At 34.6% G+C, this 20,202-nt stretch overlaps 1 protein-coding gene across 2 annotated transcripts in view; it reads right to left on the bottom strand.

Annotated features, from left to right (window-relative positions):
- Nucleotides 1–1,079: 1,079 nt before the first annotated feature.
- The window catches only part of drpr (multiple EGF like domains draper), a 54,848-nt gene continuing 35,725 nt past the window's right edge, over nt 1,080–20,202 (bottom strand). Inside the window, exons 16-20 of one of the 2 annotated variants that reach the window (XM_071597164.1) lie at nt 19,278–19,388; nt 18,956–19,171; nt 17,421–17,657; nt 9,533–9,748; nt 1,080–4,710 (exon numbers count right to left, since the gene is read on the bottom strand). In XM_071597164.1, the coding sequence (XP_071453265.1) occupies nt 4,526–4,710; nt 9,533–9,748; nt 17,421–17,657; nt 18,956–19,171; nt 19,278–19,388 (965 nt within the window). In that variant the 3' untranslated portion in view covers nt 1,080–4,525. The remainder of the gene's footprint in view (nt 4,711–9,532; nt 9,749–17,420; nt 17,658–18,955; nt 19,172–19,277; nt 19,389–20,202) is intronic. The other variant, XM_071597165.1, reaches the window with a different exon arrangement.

Below are 20,202 nucleotides of genomic sequence, written 5' to 3' on the forward strand. Positions count from 1 at the left end.
GTGGTTTCAAGCATTGGTCAGCCTATTGGAGAGTCAGTGCAATAGGCATGTGATAAGAAAAAACGTAAACAAAATAAAGGTTATGCAGTTTCCAAAGAGGATATCTAGGTTAAATATTAAAATAGGAGTTAGGAGAATAAGAGTGCAGGTGGAGCAGTGTCCCTACCTCCAAATGGTCTAAAGTAACCGAGACCAAGAAGAATAATCATGTTCCCTTGAGACTTGAAATAAGGAGAAAAGAACTAATGACAAGGATGTTAAGTAAGGCTATTAAGAAATAGTTCAAAAGAAGCATGATATTGATCATAGTTTTATGCAATGTGGAAACATTTCATTTAAGCAATACAACGGGCATAGATTTTTTTTAAATGCAGGTGGTTAGAAGGTTTTAAAAGGTGAAATGGATAGAAAGGAAAACAAATGAGGAAGTACTAGGCATGGTGAGCGAGAGGAGGTTGCTTGGCACAATCCCAAGGAGGCATAGAGAATATGGGTGCAGTAAATTTTGACAGGCAGAGAGATGTTGAAAATTGTGATAGAAAGGACAATGCTAAGCAAATTAAGAAGAGATAGAAATATGAGAATGTAGGGTGAAATGGAGGAAATGTGTGGAGTCGAAGAGAGGCTTGTGGTAATGTTGAATGTTGTATTATGATATACATACTATTATGTTAAATATATATTGATGGTTGTTTATTGTTAGTAGAGGCAAGGAAATATATTGTTGTGCCATTAAATACGCTGTCTCCTTCTAAAACCTACCATAAATGGTAGAATACTAATAATCTAGTATTCAATATGTTTTTAATTCAACCGAAATAAATCAGACATTTTTAACTTAAGTTTCCCAAATTATGCATACACCAATTAAGCAATTCCAAAGGATAACTTTATAAATGTAATTCACACCAAGTCATGACTATAGCACAAACAATATAGAATGTACAACCAAAAACTCATATTTTTGTAAATAGGGAAGTTCAAAACCTGCAACACAATAATTTCAATATTTACTACTTTTTTAGTTTATTAAATTTATGAGATTTGATTTACATTTTCACACCTGGCAATGCAAAGAAAAATACAATTTTTTGGGGAAAATTCTCATTAACCACTGGATTATTCATAAGACTATGCAAAGAAGGAGTAACTATTCAGTAGAAATAACATCCTCAATTTTTCCGTGAAAGATAGAATTTAATTTCTCTTTTAGTACATAAAAACATGAACAAAGAATTATAGATGTTGGAAATAATATAGAATTCTCAAATATATCCATAAAAATATTAAAATAAGTTTTCGAGTGATAAATCTATATACTTAAATTAATACAAAGGTAGGTAATCATTTGGCAAAACAAAAGTAAGAGGAACAGTAAAAGCCATAAAAATAAATCTATACACAAACTCTAGGTAAACAAATTGTTAAAAATTACTCAACCTTGTAAATTATAACATTCATCACAAACAAATTTACCATATACATATTTGTACAATCAACATACATATGCTATTAGCTTATCATGGTGGAAGAGTGGATGATAAAGTGAAAACATATGTCCATTTCTTATCTTAAAAAATATTTTGGTGAATATAGATAGTTTTTCATCATTACAATTCATGCACTAAAACTGTATAACATGGAAAGAATCTTAGATTTCTTATGTGAAACATACACATTCACACTTCAGGAAAATGTCCATGGAAATGTAGATATCATAATAAAACAGTTATTCATTCCTTTACACATGATAATTTGCTTTTAATTATGTTACTCGAATGCTTTATTATAATCATCTCACTCAAATATCCAGGCCAGGATAATACAGAAATCATCAAAATCAACCACTGGGTTGATAACTATTGTCATGCGGAATGATATTCCAGGGAGCAAATTATCACTGGCATCAACAATGTGGGGTAACCCAAGTATTACCTTCCAGCCAATATTCACAATTATTGACAGAAAATCAGACTGATTTCTGAAAAGCTTGGCACTGTTTATCAATGAGCAATTAATGGCATGATAATTATCCTTTCATTAAATGAAAATTTCACCATTCAAAATGGACATCAAGAACACTATAGGTCTTTTTTTTGACATTGCATTTCATAACATTTTTCACATATGACTAATCATTTAACACTGACAGGGAAATCGAAATGCTAAATCTCATTTGCTGCCTGGTGGGTACGGCTTCAGATTCCAGTAAATAAATAATTATGTTATTAAAAATTGCCAGTAGGACATAAAACAACTGTCACTGGAAAGGTGACATGATGTTCAAAAAGAGACTTCAATTACTGCATATTTTCAAATTGAGCTTGTACCAGTGAACATTCACTACTTGGCATGTTAAAACATAACACATTCATCAAATAGCAATCGCTATTAAATATTAATACTTACACATAATGATGTCTACTTAGGAAGACGCCCATGGACTACTAAAGAAAAGGTCCATTGAATGAGTCCATTTATTTTACAAAACCACAAACATATCATCACTAACAGAAAAAGGGTTTGAATTGTTTAAAAGTCATAAAAAAAAGCATTTTAACCAAGGTAAAGATATTATTCCACAATAATAAAACTAAGACTGTATTTTTTTAAATTCAATATTTGGTAAAAGACTGTCGAATTTACAAATAAAATAAATCTACATATAAATCGCTGTCATGCGCACTCATTTTTCAAAATCAAAATATTATTCAGAAAATACCTACATGAATTGACTTAGTAAAAATGCACAACATTTTAGAAACCATGTAAAGAATTACATGATTATTTGAACACACCTAAATAGTACAAATTCCCAAGATATTAACATCAAAACTGGAAGAAGACTTCATAAATCACAGAGACAATCACAAATCGCTTCATTAGATGTAAGGCACAACTTCAGCAATTCCTCGTGTATGCTAAACGTATCACATACCACAATTAGTACATATAATTCTCAATATTGTTTTCTACTAGACATAAGAGAAACATTCAAATCACATTTGTTCAGGCAGTGCCTTGGTGCATATTTACATGATGAGGTGATAAAAATGATATGATTCATTTTATTTCTGTACATATATGATATCAAACCATTACATGACCTAATATTTACAAAATGAAACTAATTTGATCTAATTTCAAAATGACTCATGAATGGACCTTAATTATGGACGAGATTACGTTACATGTCATCTTGTTAATTTGGCAAAGGGATCTCAAAACACAGCCATTTCATGTTCTGTGGCTTAACATTCGATGTAAATGTAGTCTATGAAAGTTATTTGTGTAAAAGTTCGAAAAATACTCTAGGCCTCTCCATAGTAAAGTAACATGTAACAATATAAAAAAAATCAAGAACATTACCTATAAAACATGAAACTTTCATTTTTGATAATGACATAAAGAAGATGAAAAATGCCATTGAAGCCTGATGATAGCACATGCAACAAAAATGCGATAAGGGACTCATTAAAAAATCATATCAACAAAGGGGACTATATAAATAGGGTAATTATTTACCTCACATTTATCAGTTTTCCTCTTTTCTCTCATTTTTCCCAACCTCTGTTTTCATAACTCTCCCATTCTTTAATTTACTGGTTAATGTTTTGCAATTTTTCTTGTCCCCTAGAGCTTAAATGAAGCTGCAAATTAAATTTAAACTGACAAAACTGCATTTCAATTGAAACAGACAAGTGTGACTGGAGAAAGAACATCCCCTATAAGCTCCATTGTCTCCACCCTACCGACAAAATGTGCTTCCTGTTTAAACACTACTTTCTTTGGTACTCATATCAGAAAAAAATAACTTTAATGAATTTAAATGCTTCATACACCACAAAGAAAAAATTAGCAAAAACGAGAGTAATAAGATCATAAAATCAAAATATAGACATAATATAATAAAAAAAATGAAGCATAGATGTAATAATTGTGAAAGGGACCTCACAATTTTGGTAAAGGAAATATGTATTTGCACTCCCAATACTCGCCAGCATACTGATAACTACCAAACGAATACAGTGGCAAATGTAACTTTGATGCTTAGATGCATTTGAAGATTACCTGCATAATATAACTTGGCTAAACAGTCTTTACACTTGACTCATTACAGAATAATGCTGTACCACTTAAAAGTTCACTCATCTGGCCTCCCAATACTTTTCTTTTGGGCATCACCCAAATAAAAATCACAACTTCAGTTCAGGCCCCTTACCTACATGCTAAAAAGGTTTATCTTTCACTTCTGCTGATGTCCTAATAACAAATGAGAAAGTGACATAAACTTACTTGGTCTTCCTCTCTGACCCCAGAAGAAAAGACTTTTGGTCCACGACTTACATAAACATTACTCTTTCTTCGCTGTTACTTAATGTTAAGGAATTGCACTAACCACATAGTATACCACAATAAACGTCAATTCCAGTTTGAGATCCCCTGGTTTAAATTTACTAGGAAGTTTTTAACATTTTTACTCCTTGAATACAAAGAATTTATGATTTTCTATTGCATACTCCTGCTAATTGTTAAAATTGTCTGTCTTGAATATGGCATCATTTTCAGGCAATGAGTTACATGGAGGATTCGATGAAGTTGATGGAGCTGCATTCTTTCCATTGCTACCAAGTCCATTGGCCATCCTCTGGTAATGTGGTTTCCAGGCTGTGGCAGGGCGAGTGTAATCAAGGTGATCATATTCAAGCTCTGAGGAAAAGTGCAGAAAATAACATTTGTTCAGTATGAAGCATATATAATTCACCTACGTTGACTAATTTTTTGGTGCGAGGAATACTAATATATTAAACCCTTGCAAAACCTTTCTCAGAAGGTCTTCGTGACTTTTCCAACAGGTCAGGGTGTCAGCTGCCAATATTACAAAGACTTCTCCTCATCAAAGATCATCTTCCTCAGGACCAATACCCTGAGCACGATGGTCGAGGAGTTTTTCATCAAAATTTCAGCAGTTGACACCCTGACCAAGAGGAAAACCAGTGTAGGCTTCCCTGCAACCGTGCACCAAGAAAACACCAAATCTTACATTCCTTACAATGGTTTTCATAGGTTACAGTTAAAGTTAATATTCTAATAACCTGTCTACATTGATTTTAATTGCGATAAAATCAGTTCCACGAGATTTCTATGGGCATCACATTTCAAGATAAGTACTGCTGATATATATAACAATTTGACATTATGTACTTTGGTCAACTTAGTATCAACTTGGTTGCAACAGTATCAATGGAAATATCATCAATCCCACCTCCACAATCTTGAAGTATGCAGAATAAAACCTATGAACAATAAATAATGAATTGAATATGGCTTAGAGACTAAATACTTCATTTCACTTTTCACATTGTGCATCTATCATATCATAAAATTGACCAAAATATAAGGATGTCTTTTCCAGACGACTCACATTCCTTATGCAAATGCCTTACCCCAAGGAGAGAGAGATGCTGAATAGAGAGAAGCTATAAATTCCACGACAAATAAAATAGAATCCAATAAAAAGCTGCCTTAATGCTTTGCAGAAGGGCTTATGTACTACATTACGCTTGACAGGAAACTCCTCTTTTTCTATTAAAAGGGATGGGACTAACAAGAGTAACACACTATCAAGGGTGGAGTAAAACTTCAGCAAAAATTTTCTGACTGAGGGAAGGAGGCAGGAGAGGTCAGAAAAATTACTAGGCACATGAAAATACTGCGGCAAAGCACTCCTCTCTTTAGGGAAGACAGTTTTTACAGAAATACAAATCTCACCATGCCATAGCATGAGACGGTTCTGTCCCAAGAATAAGTAGAATAAACCTGGGAAAAATATTTTATTCCAGATAAAATATATACAAGTAAATTACTGAAATTCTTCAAAATAGCACCATCGTGGAATGACACCCTGGTGCAAGCACCTCTGCAAGTAGCAGAGCTCTTCCTGTAAAGCATTGACAGGAACCTCTTTCAGGCACCTTGCCACGGCCTCTTCAGCATTATCCAGTATTCTAAAATGGTCGCCTATCAAGCTTCTATTTATTCATGGGAATATAAAGAAGTCCAACAGCGTCACATTGGGGCTGTAGGTCACTTTCACAGCAGTCCAAGAGATCACACAAGATTGCCATACAAGCAAGCCTTCTTACCTATGAACACCACCTTGGTAGGCCATCTTAGAATGCACTTTTCTCATGTTTTAATCTTCAGTAAGAATGCAACACACTGTGGTTTCCAGAATATTGTACTCTTCTGCTAACATTCTGACACTTGGGCATCAATCGGAATTTAGCAGCTCTCTCACTTTTTGCACATTTTTGTCGCACTGTGTTGTTGACCGATGTCCAGGGCATTCCTTGTTGTCAACCTGCTCTCAACCTTCTGAGAACATATTGAAGCAGCGGAAAACCATTCCTTGGGACATGGCTTCTTCTCCGTAAACATCCTTGACCATAGTCATGGTTTCTAAACCTAATTTTCCAAGCTTAACACAAAATTTTATCACACATCATTGTGCTCCATGGCACAAGGCATCATGAATTTGTGTTGCAACTCTCAAACAGGGGCCCAGTCTAGAAAAAATCCACACAATGTGACAGCCCGCAGACAAGTAACGCGAGTCATGTTCCCAAGACTTCCCACAACCTTTTACCATACAAATCGCAGCACTGCAGCCATCCTTTTTGGTGAAAAAATCTTTCTAATTACTTTTTAGGCAAACCCTGTACATGCATCATCACTGATAACTTAATATACTCCCCAAGAGTCGAGTACAATGACACAGAACTGGAACATGAAGAACCATGTTTGACAGTTGTGATGGCAATCGTATAGACGACATTAGTTTAAAAAATTGGTACAAGAAAATCTAGTTAGATAACTACAACTTGATGTACAGTGAAATAAATAATCTGCATTATATTAAGATGTTCATTAAATTCACATTGATGAAATAAGTTTTGCAAACATTAACACTCAATGAGCAGGAAATATTTTTAGAATTTGCTGCTGATCGGTGAATAGCTTGAAAGAAAACTCTCTATTTTGACATCCACAGCAGGCATCAGTCAACAAAAAACAATGGACTAACATATATCTGCAAGGAATTACAAAGCAATCATGGGAAAAATTAAATAATTAACTGACATGATGAATAAGTTTGTTTTCATTGTCCAGCAAATTGCAAATACTTGAAATGATAACAAATGGAATAAGCAAGCACAACAATCCATTAAATCGCAATTCCCAATGCATGAGACATACCCTAATTTTCAGGTTATAATTTTAGAAAAATACTTGGACCAAACAGAAAAGGATCAAATTATTTTGATGTTCATACTTAATACGATGAAAATTGAATTTGCATTAAAAAATCAGCAGCTACACATACATGTATATCAAGGTTTATTTATATCACTCTCTCATGGTTTATTCATCATAGAATCCCATATATTAATCAATACTGGTGCTAAAATCATTTCTGCAGTTTTATTCACTGGAGTTTCACTTTTCTCTTGCACAATTTTATCTTTACTTCTATGGTTTCACAATGCTATCAGTAGAGCACAGCTAATTTCACATTTTTAAAGAGACATTATAATGTCTACTTTTACCTTGCCCCCAGGATTTTTTCAATCACAAACGCTAGAAATCGATGGCAGTTTCATTTCAATGCAACAATTTCAGAGAGTTAAAATCATTCGCCTTGACCAGTATTTTACCTGGCAGTATGGCATTCCTTTTACCTTTTATTTTGCATACAAACGGCAGTTTCTGTGGAAGCCTGACCATTTAGGAGCTCATGAATACAAATTTGAATTTCATTTACTAAATCTATCTTCTAAGTCTAAGGTGGGCCAAAAATGCCTTTCAGCTGCCTTGTTAGTAGTAGTAGTTTTTAGGGGAGGCGACCGACAACTGAGGTCATTTGCACCATAGGGGATGGACAGGAAAGGATGAAGGGTGGAGAGAAACCCGGCGTCGGCATTAGCCTACTCTTTACAAAAGGCGCCAAGGGGTCCATAGTTTAACGTCCCATCTGATGGACGGCGTACTCACTCTTAGTGCCCTCCACAAAGCACCTCAAGTAGGGATCGACACACCTCTGAAAAATATTCAACACCGCCGGGATTTGAACCCGCGCCCTCAGGGTGGGAAGCCAGTACGTTAGCCCCCGCACCATCTCGATCCCCAGCTGCCTTGTTCCCATGTTCAGAGGCATAATGCACGAATTCAAGTTTAAATGCCATACTGTACGAATATCTTCTCTCTTAAGATCCCATTAGGTGATTATAATTTAACTTTTTGTTTGTTTTCAGTTATTATTTCAGTATTATCCTATTTCTACAGCACCATGAAAATATCATTAATTTTGTACCACTGCATGACCTAAATTCAATGCATAACCCTGTCCCTCCCTCTTATTTGGTGTGATCACAAACATTGCAGACAAAAACTTTTTCTGAACCCTAATGGCCTTGCAAGGAAACAGCCAATATGCACGAGTTGCAATCAGTTGTGTTATTTCACCATGACAATAAAATGGTCCCCCAAACTTTATAACTTAAGGAAATATTAGCAGGTGCACATACAGGGAAATTTCATACAGAAATTATTCATGAATAAATGTAAGAAATTATTTACCATAGGCACAGGCTTTATGCAAAAACTTGAGGGTAAATGCATTTGGAAATCAATGGATGACTAGTATTAATAATTCGATTTATAAGACACTTCAATAGCTGAGTTAATATGTATTTCATTACAAATACATTTTAGGGCACCATGGCATACATATTCTCAGGCAGGATTTGAAAGGGCAACATTATTAATCAATCTAAACAGGTTGAAAAATTATGATTATCACAATAAAGTTATTCAATCACAGTAAATTATCCCCCATGGTGATAATTGAGATTTAATCCAAACACTCAAATAGCTGAGATAATGCCTAAGTAATTACAAATTTTAAGGACATTAAACCTATAAAAAAAAACAATGAACCAAACCACAGACATCAACCAAGAGTTTGGTTTAATAGGCAAGGATTGAGCTCACCCAGTACTAAATCCAATGACCTTTAAAATTCACAAATCAGGGTAAAGAGCCCAGTTCTTTTCCCTGTGCTGCCTAAATTTTTCCTGACAAATTTGGTGCCCAAAATATCACAATACTTGAAGCTGAGAGGGCCCAGAGATCCCTGGGAAGCATAACCCAGGCCGTCAGATCAGTAATCCAACACACTACCCACTGGACTACCATGTGTCCACAAAACAATTAATTAAGTAATTTTAATTTTCCACTCTATATTGTGGAATTGAGATTTTGAGTTCCTTCACTTGGAAGTAAATATTATGCATTCCCATATGAATTCATTTCCACTACTGTTGCACATCCAAAAAACAGTATTTACATGAACCTTCACAGTAGTATGATAAAATCTCCGGTGCTAAATTTCCCAATCAGATTTCATGCAAAAAAGACACTGATTCATTTTAATATAAAGCTGTAAATAAATTTCTGAGCAAAAACTCACCATTTTCCTTCCCAATTACATCTTTCACTTTTATTTCATCATAGAGATGCTCCACCTTTTGCCTTCCTTCATCATAATCATCTGATTCTTCACCATCTCTCATTCTCTTTGCCTCGCTGAAATCTTCAATATTGTGATACATGTTCACATTTGGATTTCCGGCATCTGCATCTCGATTTTTTAAACTTGCAGCATTGCAAGACATCCCATATGCCCCTGGGTATTGAAAAGAATGTTATGACATTTTTTATTTCCTGGATTACGCTGAAGAGAAGAAACTTTAATGGCCAGGTACAACATGCCAATACCATGCACAATATATGAGCAATACACATACACAAAAACAATATCAGACAACTGATGCGCACAAACAGATTATGCTCAAAACAAAAGTTACACTATTTTTCAGTGAATGATACAAGACATATACTACAAATACCTTTTCGCCAAATTTAGAGTCTAAAGCATGGACAAAACTACATTGAAGTAACACAAGGAGGAGTTCCACATACACTTCAATTCAAGGTGGCATGCAACGAACAGAACATATTCACTTTTTTATTAGAATATTTTTTATATTTATCCAACTTAGGTATGGAATGAGTCTTTCACAGGCAGATGGGCTACTGAGGGACAGAACTCCTTAATGGACAGGATCCCAGTCTGCAAGGGAAAGGGCAAGTACTGGGAGGGTAGAAAGGGATTTATTTTGTTTTCCAAATCTTGAGTGACCTGGGGGGGGCATGAGGAATTTTGGATAGGCCAAAATCCTCCAGATGCTCCAGCACTACATAAAATGGGGTTTTGAGTAATCAGATTCTTTTCCCATGAACTTGAAGTAAAAAAATGTAACTCCATTTTTCCAAGCATGAATTACATGGTGATAGTTTCATAAATATCTGTGAAACAGACCGAAATCAATGTAACCTGAAACTGGAAGGTTTGAATAATATGAACCTAAGGGTGTCAAGCATTGGGAGTCCTTGGCTTGACATAAAAATTTTTGGAACTTTTTCCATAAGATACATACGTCTCACATTTTTCCATCCCTCAGAGGAAACTGTCGAGTTTTGGGCTTGGAAATGAGTGAGCATTGAATCGATGATACTGAACTGGCTATATAAGGCTTGAAGGCATTTCCAGTAGGAGTATTAAAAATGCATTAGACACTTGGCCAAGGCTAAACAACTTCTCTCATCAGTCATGAATATCAAGCGTTATGCATAGAAAATGTAACTAAAGAATGCAAAAATAGATGTGCAGATACGTATAAAACAAAAATGAATTGGGAGTTTGTTAAAATATGGGGTCATGGTTTACTGATGATATTACTGTTTTACCATGCAAAGGAGAATTGGTTCTAAGTTTGGTTCAACGGTATTAAAAGAATAAACTACATCAACCTCTATGATAAATTTATTAAATTTTAAGAAAATGGTTTGATATCAGGATAAATAAAATAAAAACAAGCAATTCTATGTAGCAAGAAATGGTATCACTCATTTGAAGCAAAAAATGCTTCTACAAAGTAATATAGCAGAGCGGAGTAAAGAGTGGATTCAAGTAATGTTTGCTTTCATTAATGCAGCTGTGGGCATCCAAAAAAAAACATACAGGTAGCTAGAGAGAAGTATTTTTATAGCTTTATTTGGAGTAAAGCATTTCAAAGGTTAGAAATTGATTATTTGACAAAGAGAAACCATTAAAGGCACTCTGTACTGTGCTGCATAAGCATTGGATGGAAAACGCTAGAATGTTTCCAATGAGTACATGAGAGCATCTTGGACTTAGTTCAGACTTGAAAATAGGGCAAGGACATAGCATAGTTACAACATTAGAGAGGAATAACATGGACTGGCCATATTTATAGAAACAATGATAACTTGTCAATTTAGTAAAATGGAAAATTGGAGATAGAAAATGCATCAACATTCAAGTATTGAATAGATTAGAAACATATATTTTAATAATCTCAAAAAAAATTCCTCAATATTTTCAGGGCAAGATCATTGATAGAAGAAATTCAGTCTACTTTCACAACACAGAGCCATGTGTATAAGGCATTTCTTCAGCAGTCTTACTCAAACTTCCTTTGGCCAGCGATTCTTTATAAGATTATGTGAACAGTGAATTCATTTAAAAATTAAATAAAGAGTTGCACCAATCTAAAAGATTCCCACTAAGTAAACACAAAGCAACAGAGAGAAGTGTGACTTGTTCCAAGAGAATGTGTGGATGTAATAACCTTACAAGGTCTTCCCCAAATGTAGCATGACTTATTTTTTCCAGGATACAGGGACAGATGGTTACTCTGCCTGGGTTTGGGAGGGGTGAGTCAAAGGAAAGGCTGAAAGCTGGTGGCAGTTCACTCCCAGCCTTTGCAGTGTGGATCATTACTTTGCAAAACCTGCATCATGAACCAGCTATTGGAACAGTGCTACACCATCAAATTTTGGGTAAAACTGGGAAAAACCAGGAAAGAGACTGATGACATGCTCAAGGAAGCTTATGGCGATAACACCATGGGTAAATCAGGTGTTTTTGGGTGACACAAGTTGTTTCGGGTGGGTAGAGAAAATGTTGAAGACACTGAACATTCAGGACACCCTTCGACCTCAAAAAAAGACGAAAATTTTGCGAGAGTGAAGGCTTTGTTGGACAGGGATCGCAGGTTAAGTGTTCGCATGATTTCTGATGAATCGGCATCCGTAAAAGTGATTTAACTTGTGATCAAAAAATGGGCATAAGAAAGGTGAGTGCAAAGCTCTAGTTGTAACACTTTCTAACACTAGGAAGTGTAACAACTGGTTGTGATGAGGGAGCTATGCAGCATTTTGGGCACTGCTTTCCAGAAGGTGTACAATACGTGGAAAACCCGCTGGCAGCAGTGCATGGGTGTACAAGGGTGCTTCTTTGAAGACTTATGAGTGAATGCATTCACTTCAGCAATAAATTTTTTAAATTGACTCAGGCCTACTACTTTTGGGACAGACCTTGTATTATAACCAAATTTTACCTAATGCATTTCAATGCGAAGCAGAATATTTCTGACATAAACTCAGTTACTTATTCTCATCAATGAAAAAGAACTAGCAGTTAAACCTGCCATACAACAAGTTACAATAACCCATGCCGCAGCCACATGGTTTTGGAGCTATTGCAATGTGCAATGACTTCATGAAATTACTGATTTGGCAAAGCATCAACATCCAGGGAGCAATAAATTTTATTGCAGCTCATATTTCCTTTATATTTATATTCCATAGGCATTTGAGTAAATGGATATGGAGATGCATACATGTGCAGTCAACATTTATCTCAACTTAGACCACATCAAACAATTTGCTATTACTTATCCTAATAAGCAATGATCATGCAACATCACATAGTTATAAAGAAGCATATAACCAGCACCATAAGAACTCAAGAGAATGTAACTATATTAAGCCCATGCTCATCCAAAAAACACAACCTTGATGTGCAATTTCAACACAAAAATGGGCGAAAAGAAGCTTAAGCAAGAAATGATCTAATTTTCAAGATAGTCAAGCTCGAATCTGTAAGGTCAGATGGACTGCTCATCAATGGAAACACAAATTTGCCACTGCTAATTTGAAAAATTAAATGAATTAATCATAATTTTATAAATAACTAGAATTATCGCAGATTAGCACAAATGGACTTAAGTTTGATTGTGATTACTTGACATTTAATTTCGCTTGATAGTGTGACAAAAGTGAACTTAAGTTAATGGAATCTCAAGTGGTTTCAATAAATAGATGAATGACCATTGTGTACACATATTTACATGATGTGTGAGTTAGGTCCAGGCAGAAGACTAAAAACTCTAGCAAAACACATCATCAGTGTCATGCTGAAATAGCATGTTGTGCTGGTGAGTGCTTGCAGGTCAATGAATTGAAATACGAGGAGGAAACAAATGAAAACCATAAAAACGCAATAAACATTCGATTTCCTGCACCACTGGTCTACTATAAGTTGGCTGTACAGTTACCAATGCTTTACAGAATGCCTAACAGGGTGGCAGAACAAACATGCTCATGACGATCTATAGCAAAACCTCATGGAAATCAAAGATAATACATATTTCAGTAATTTGGTTTGTTTTTCTGCACTCAAAATATCATGTCAGAATCTTTGGTGGAACCTAAGCTGGCATGCCAATACTCTCTATCCCTTTTGCCCTCCCTAACTCCCCTTCAGATATCTTTCTTGTGGCATGATTCTGACCATTGGGAGAGGCTGTATCAAGGGTCAATTGACTTCGTCAAAATGGAAAACAGTAGTAATTCTGCATTACCACAATATGACATTGTGCTATGGTTACAATGGCTCAATTCATCACTATACCATGCAACTGCTGCTATATTAATCAAATCTACTTTATATGACTATGGGGTTTTTCAGTGGATGCAAAATTCATCAAGTTATAAATGTATTCAAGTTCCTGAAAGAGAACAGATGAAATTAGTATTTATTGAATCAGTCTCTTATTGACGATCAGAGAGTGGGACAGAATATTAAGTGGGTGGTATCCTAAGATAAGAAGCTGTCATCCAATTTAGGCAATGCTCTTTGCAATATCATATTCCTACCATATGTCTCCAAACCGTGAAACCCCTTAAAATATCCTTTCCTGATCAGAGTCCAAACTTTGGCTGCCTCTTCATTGTTTGACCTAAGTTATTCAGCCTTCAGAACATTTTTCATTCAGTCAACAGCTCATTTTTTCACCTCTCAACTATGTACTTGGCTTTTGACTTGAATAAGATGTACACTAATACTACTATTTGAAATGGTATAAAGCACCTTATACAGCTGATTATTATCTTGAAGGCAATATCAATTAAAAGGGCTATGTGATGCTTTGAATTTTAATCTGAAAACTGAGTTCAAGAGCCATGATTGTACCACATAATGCCTGAAAATTATAAATGGCAAAGCTGAGTCAAAGGCAAATATGAGCTCTTGGTCATAAAACATGGATGCAATTATAATACTTCCACTTTTACCCAGGTTTGAAATCATTCATTATACCAAATGACCACTGTGGGCGCAAAGTGAAAACCTTGCCATTACTTATTTACTTCACATGTAAATTATAGAGCAATAAATTCCACCCTATTCACTGCCTGATTTGCATAGCTTGTTAGATATTGAGTTTTATTACATTTTGCACTCATTAATTTCCAGGATTCGTTACATATTAGTATCATATTAGAAAAGTCAACTTTTATTGCAAATATAATGACATACATTGAAGTGGATGCACTGAGTGGCCAGCAATTAAATAGTTTGTAGTTTTTTCCCAAGCTTTCAAGGAAAAATATCATTTTCAAAGTTTGTGCTACAATTTTTACTCCCTTGTTTCAGATGCGCCTAATTCATTAACATGTGCAGGTATTTGAGCATCGTCAACGACGCATAGACATTCATGGATGGATAATCAATCATTAAAAGCTAGTTTAAAAAACAATTACTAGCATAGCAAAAGACGGACCATAGTGCAACACTGTTAGCCCAATTAACTGCATCAATGCTCCTTAAAAAACACTTATGTGAGACCAAATTGCTTTCTTTCTTACAGAATGCATATAGCATTGAATGCTACTAGTTTCAAGACATCACTAATTAGTCGTCCATATTAACTTCAACTGAAAAAATATAACTTTTCCTTTCACCATCCACTATATATTTCTGATTAAATAATATTAGTCCTCTGAGATTCCAGATTATTTCTATGTTTTTCCATTCACAGTATTCAAGGATTGCCCGCCACTCAGTTACATGTTTTTAAAGCAATGTACTGAAGTTATCTATTTCCAATGTGTAAATATGTAATTCCTAAATGTAGCATCTTGTGAAATTAGTACTAATACTAACGAAAATTTTCATAGCATCAATTTTAACTATAATTATAATTTTTCATGGGCATTCTATATAAACCTGTACAAGTCAAACTGTGAGTGCATCTAATGTGAGGGACTGGCATGCAATAGAGAAAAATTCATTTTCTGATTTATTCCTTTGAAATTTTAATGAAACTCTTTCTTTCTCTTTTTCCTCTGTGTGCTCTTGGTCTGAACTCTTTGTACACATATTAACACAGCGCACTAATCGTGACAGGAATTAGACATGAAAAACAGTCATGGATGTAAGAATAGCTATTTTTATTGTAATGAGGAAAATTATTAGGCTAAAAGGAAAGATATAAGCATTAGCATGTCTTTGGCTTATCAGACTGGCTTTTCCCAGTAGTGACAATGAAAAATGTATCGCACCTTAATCAGATGACAGATTCATGTGAGCAGTTTCAACATAAGCAGGCAAAGAACAGAAGATGAGATAGACACTTTGTCTGGTTACTAATTTATCCTCCTAAAATATTAGCTGTATTTATTTTGTGGGTGAATTGACAGCTCCTACATACTGATTCTCTAATGTAGTTAAAATAGGACCACAACATTTCACACAAGGAAATATCATTGACTTTTTTGTTGAGTACTCTAGGTTTTCAAATAATTTATAGATCACTGTAATTTTACCCAACAAGTAAAGGGGCTTAGAAAAATTTATTTCAAAAAGGCTCATTTATACTAAATATGACCCTGAAGGTTTTTTACCCATCCTGACCTACCATGAAATGATGATATTTTACTAAGAGTGGACTATTACTAGCAAACCTTAGATATATCATTCAAAAAATCTAATTCATACTCCAATCATATAATACATGTGCTCTTTCCAAAATACTTTTCTTTCTATTTACACAAAAAAGTTCCAAATTTAATTATCGGAAATTACCATCAAAAGTAATATCCCTGTTAAGGCAGGTTAGCAGAGGTATAGGCTATTACATATGGTAGAAGCAATTACTCTCACTGCATATCTTTCTTAAAATGATACTCCAACATTTAAAGCAATTAAAACTGAGAGTTGCAAAATTTTAGGGGCAAAATCTTCAGCATGAAAATTTTTATGATTGCAACCGTTACTTCAAAAATTAAGTCAAAAATAATAATGCATAAAAAAATTACTCAAATTAAATATTAACACTTTCATTCAAGAATGCATAAGAAACGCATCCAACACATCACTGATCAGAATGCAGATTTAAGAAGTTCTGTAATGGATAAAGTTGGAACTAAAGACCATGATACTAAGGAGGCATAACAAATCAATCAGTGAAAAAAACCTATTTTAGAATGTTGATGAACAAATTCATGACACCAGTATTTAATTTCATAGGGAACAGGGAAGTTTGAAGTGGCAGGAAAAGTATGGAGTTTTCTCAGAGAAACTGTGAGCACTTGAAAATAACAAAAAATATAGTTCAAATTTTGAGGAGAGCAGCAGGGAGAGAATTTGGAACCCACTGGCTGGGGGCAGTGTCTCAGCGTGCAAATACATTTCCCCTGGCTGTGAGTGAACACATACAGACTGCCACATTTCTTCAACGTTAATATACACAACATGGAAAAATAATGAAGACAACTGATGATTTTCCACTATCTTCAGAAGATTTTGCGTGCATTTGTACAGGCAGCATGAAAACTTCAACACAGCTCATTATTTGAATGTGATACTATATACTCATTCCCTTAAAATATGACTAACAAATAAGTAAATAATGTTAATTGCTGGATAAGACAAAATCATGCCCATTGTCACATCTAATACAGTCAGGCCCAAGTTGAAACTAAAAAAAAAAAAGACTTGAAATGATTGCAAGCCACTTTTACTGGAACAACGTACCGTGTGAAAATTATGAAAAAAATGCTAATGCCACAAAGATAATTATCTACATCAACTAACTCTACTAGCATTTTAGGAAAAAACAAAAGTTGGTGTAACAATCCAACTCTACCTTTATTGCTAAGGTTGTCGTCATCATCGTCACCAAATGCACCACTGGAGCCAATGCCCAGCTTTTGGCGTTCTAAATTAGTTAAATTTTTTCCAACACCTAAATCATTTCGTATCTTGTTTACGTTGTTGAGGGGCTGTGTAGAACCATCTCCTATCAAGAAACTTCCATTGGCCGCAGACCCACCTCGACCAGAATTTTGATAAGAATACACAGGATTATCAAAATGATGCTGATCTATTGAAAGAAAAAAGACAGAGTTGCATTACAAATTTGAACATTGTAAGATCAACTGTGGGACACGCTGCATTTCAAAGTTTATTTTTGTGGATCAAATCATCACAAAAACATGCCGATTTCAAAAGAACCTTGAAGAAGGCTAGACATTTGACATGCGAGCTAAGCGTTATTGTTTAAAGTCTAACACAGCATGCAAAAGCAATATGATGATTGGATCATGACAGAAAAACAATTAAAATTAAAACATGAATAAAGCAATCATGATAGTAAAATAAGAAATGTGCAAAACCAAGTATACTGCAAGAATACTTTGCCTGTTGATGAAATTTTATGCATAAAATTAAAATCAAATGCTTTGCTTTTTCATAAAACCTTATAAAAATTTTTTTAAATTTTAATTCTACAATAAGGTAGTTATCATTATTTTTTATACTAGTTATGATTTATAATGATGATTTTATGACATTAGATAATCAATTCCAAAGAAACTGTGGGAGATGCCGCAACAGTTACTTTTAACGGAGTCATCCGCTAATATGCATTTCAATGCAAAAATTTCAGTGTAAAAATCATTCGCCTTGACCGGGATTCGAACCCAGATCCCTCAATGTCTGGTTGAGTGTTTTAGCCAGTTAAGCTATCAAGGCTTCCTCTTACACTCTGAACTTTTAGGAGCTTTAAAGGAACAAGATGCCGTGATGAAATACTGTACATACAATGACACAGGCATTCGTAGTCTTGTGCGACATGCCAAAGTCCATGAGGTTAAAAACAACTTTTAAACACTTATGCTGTTTATACCTTGACGAATTCCAAAGAAACTGTAGGAGAGGTATTTTGTCACAACATATTGTTCCTTTAAATTTAACAAATTCATATTTTATTGGCCCACTGAACTTTTGAAAACTTCATTCAACAGGAATTTTTTGACTATCGAGTCTGCTTTAAATAATAAAATCTGGGAATGGTTAAACTTCATACAGGTTTGCTGGTATCAATACGGAAATATTTTTCCCATTCAAATATGCAATGAGATATACCATTTGATGTCCATAAGGAAATCCATCAAATGACAACAGAAATAATGTATTATGATAAATTACCACCTATAATGATAGAGCATAGACATCATATCACCTGTTAGCATGTTGTATATACGTATACATTTCCCCAGTAAAATTCAATCATCCTTAAATTGACAACTGATAGTCAATTCAATTCTATAATGTTCTATGCAATGACTGCCCAAAATCACAGTTGTTTAATCCAAGTTGACAATAGTAAGAATTGAATACCTGGAGCAGCATTGGGATCAGCTATGTACGTGACTCTGGCTATTTCATTCTTCAACCTTGCCACTCTTCGTCTGTGATAACAAACTAGAAGGTAAATTATTAAAATTAAAATGATAGCCACAATTAGCCCTGAAATAGTGGCTATCAAACTCGATCTGCTTTCTGGTACTATCTCCTGCACATTTCCTGAATAGGTTTGAATGTCACATTTCTCGCCTGGAAAGACCAAAAAATAGCAAATTGTTAAGAAATAAATAAAAAGCAGCAATTTAGAGATCACACAAATAGCCCTCATTCTGCAATGAAATGACTTCAGGCATACCTCTGTAACCATTTCGGCACACACATCCATCGCCTGGATGGCAGACAAAGTTCTCGCCGGGACATTCACATGGAGTCATGCAATGATCACCATAATATCCTTCCGGACAAACTGAAAGAAACATAAAAAAATTCACGGCCAGATTCTCATAGAATTTCATTTCAACTGCCAATGATTAGTATTTTTAAGATGATGAACACAAAGTAGCTGTTTCTTTCATCGTAATTGTTAAGAACAGAAGAACACAGGACTATTCCAATGACATTTCTACAAAAATAGAATTGAATATTTATGGGTATTAACAACAAAATAATGCAATACCATCCTCATGTAATGGACAGTCTATAGAAAAGATTTAGCACTAGATACCATGTTCACAGAATTAAATTCATCCTATATTTTTTGTGAAATTAAGACTAGAATGCAACATTGCAAGCATCCATTACACTTTGCGGAACTATATCTTTCAAAGAGATTGACCATTGACTGTGATAACTAATATAAATAAGGAGTTCCATTTTACATACAGTTAACTCGTGATTATCAATTTTACAATCCATTTTACATATTATCTGTGCTACTCTCTTCCAGAACTTCAAAATTTTAACAAAATTACAATTGCAAAGATAATTAAATGCTTTGAAACTGTTATATGCTTTTTTTTAAACACAAGTTAGAAATATCAGGGCATTATAAAAAGTTTTTAATTTCACAAAATCAAAAATAGTCATTAGTATTTAATTATATGGGGTCTACTCTACAGCCTTGTGAAGGATTCCATCTCAATCTGAAATTCTTTAACAGGGTCTCACAGCCTCGTGAAGGATTTCAGTCAGGATAGTGTGCGTGTGGCTGTGTGTGGCCCCTGACGTGGATTAATTTTCCATAAACCACCACAGAGGGTATTCTGGTCGAGGGGTTGTGG

This window comes from Hetaerina americana, unplaced genomic scaffold (genome assembly GCF_022747635.1).
Source record: "Hetaerina americana unplaced genomic scaffold, ioHetAmer1.1.p SCAF_80, whole genome shotgun sequence".
NCBI classification, from domain to species: domain Eukaryota; kingdom Metazoa; phylum Arthropoda; class Insecta; order Odonata; family Calopterygidae; genus Hetaerina; species Hetaerina americana.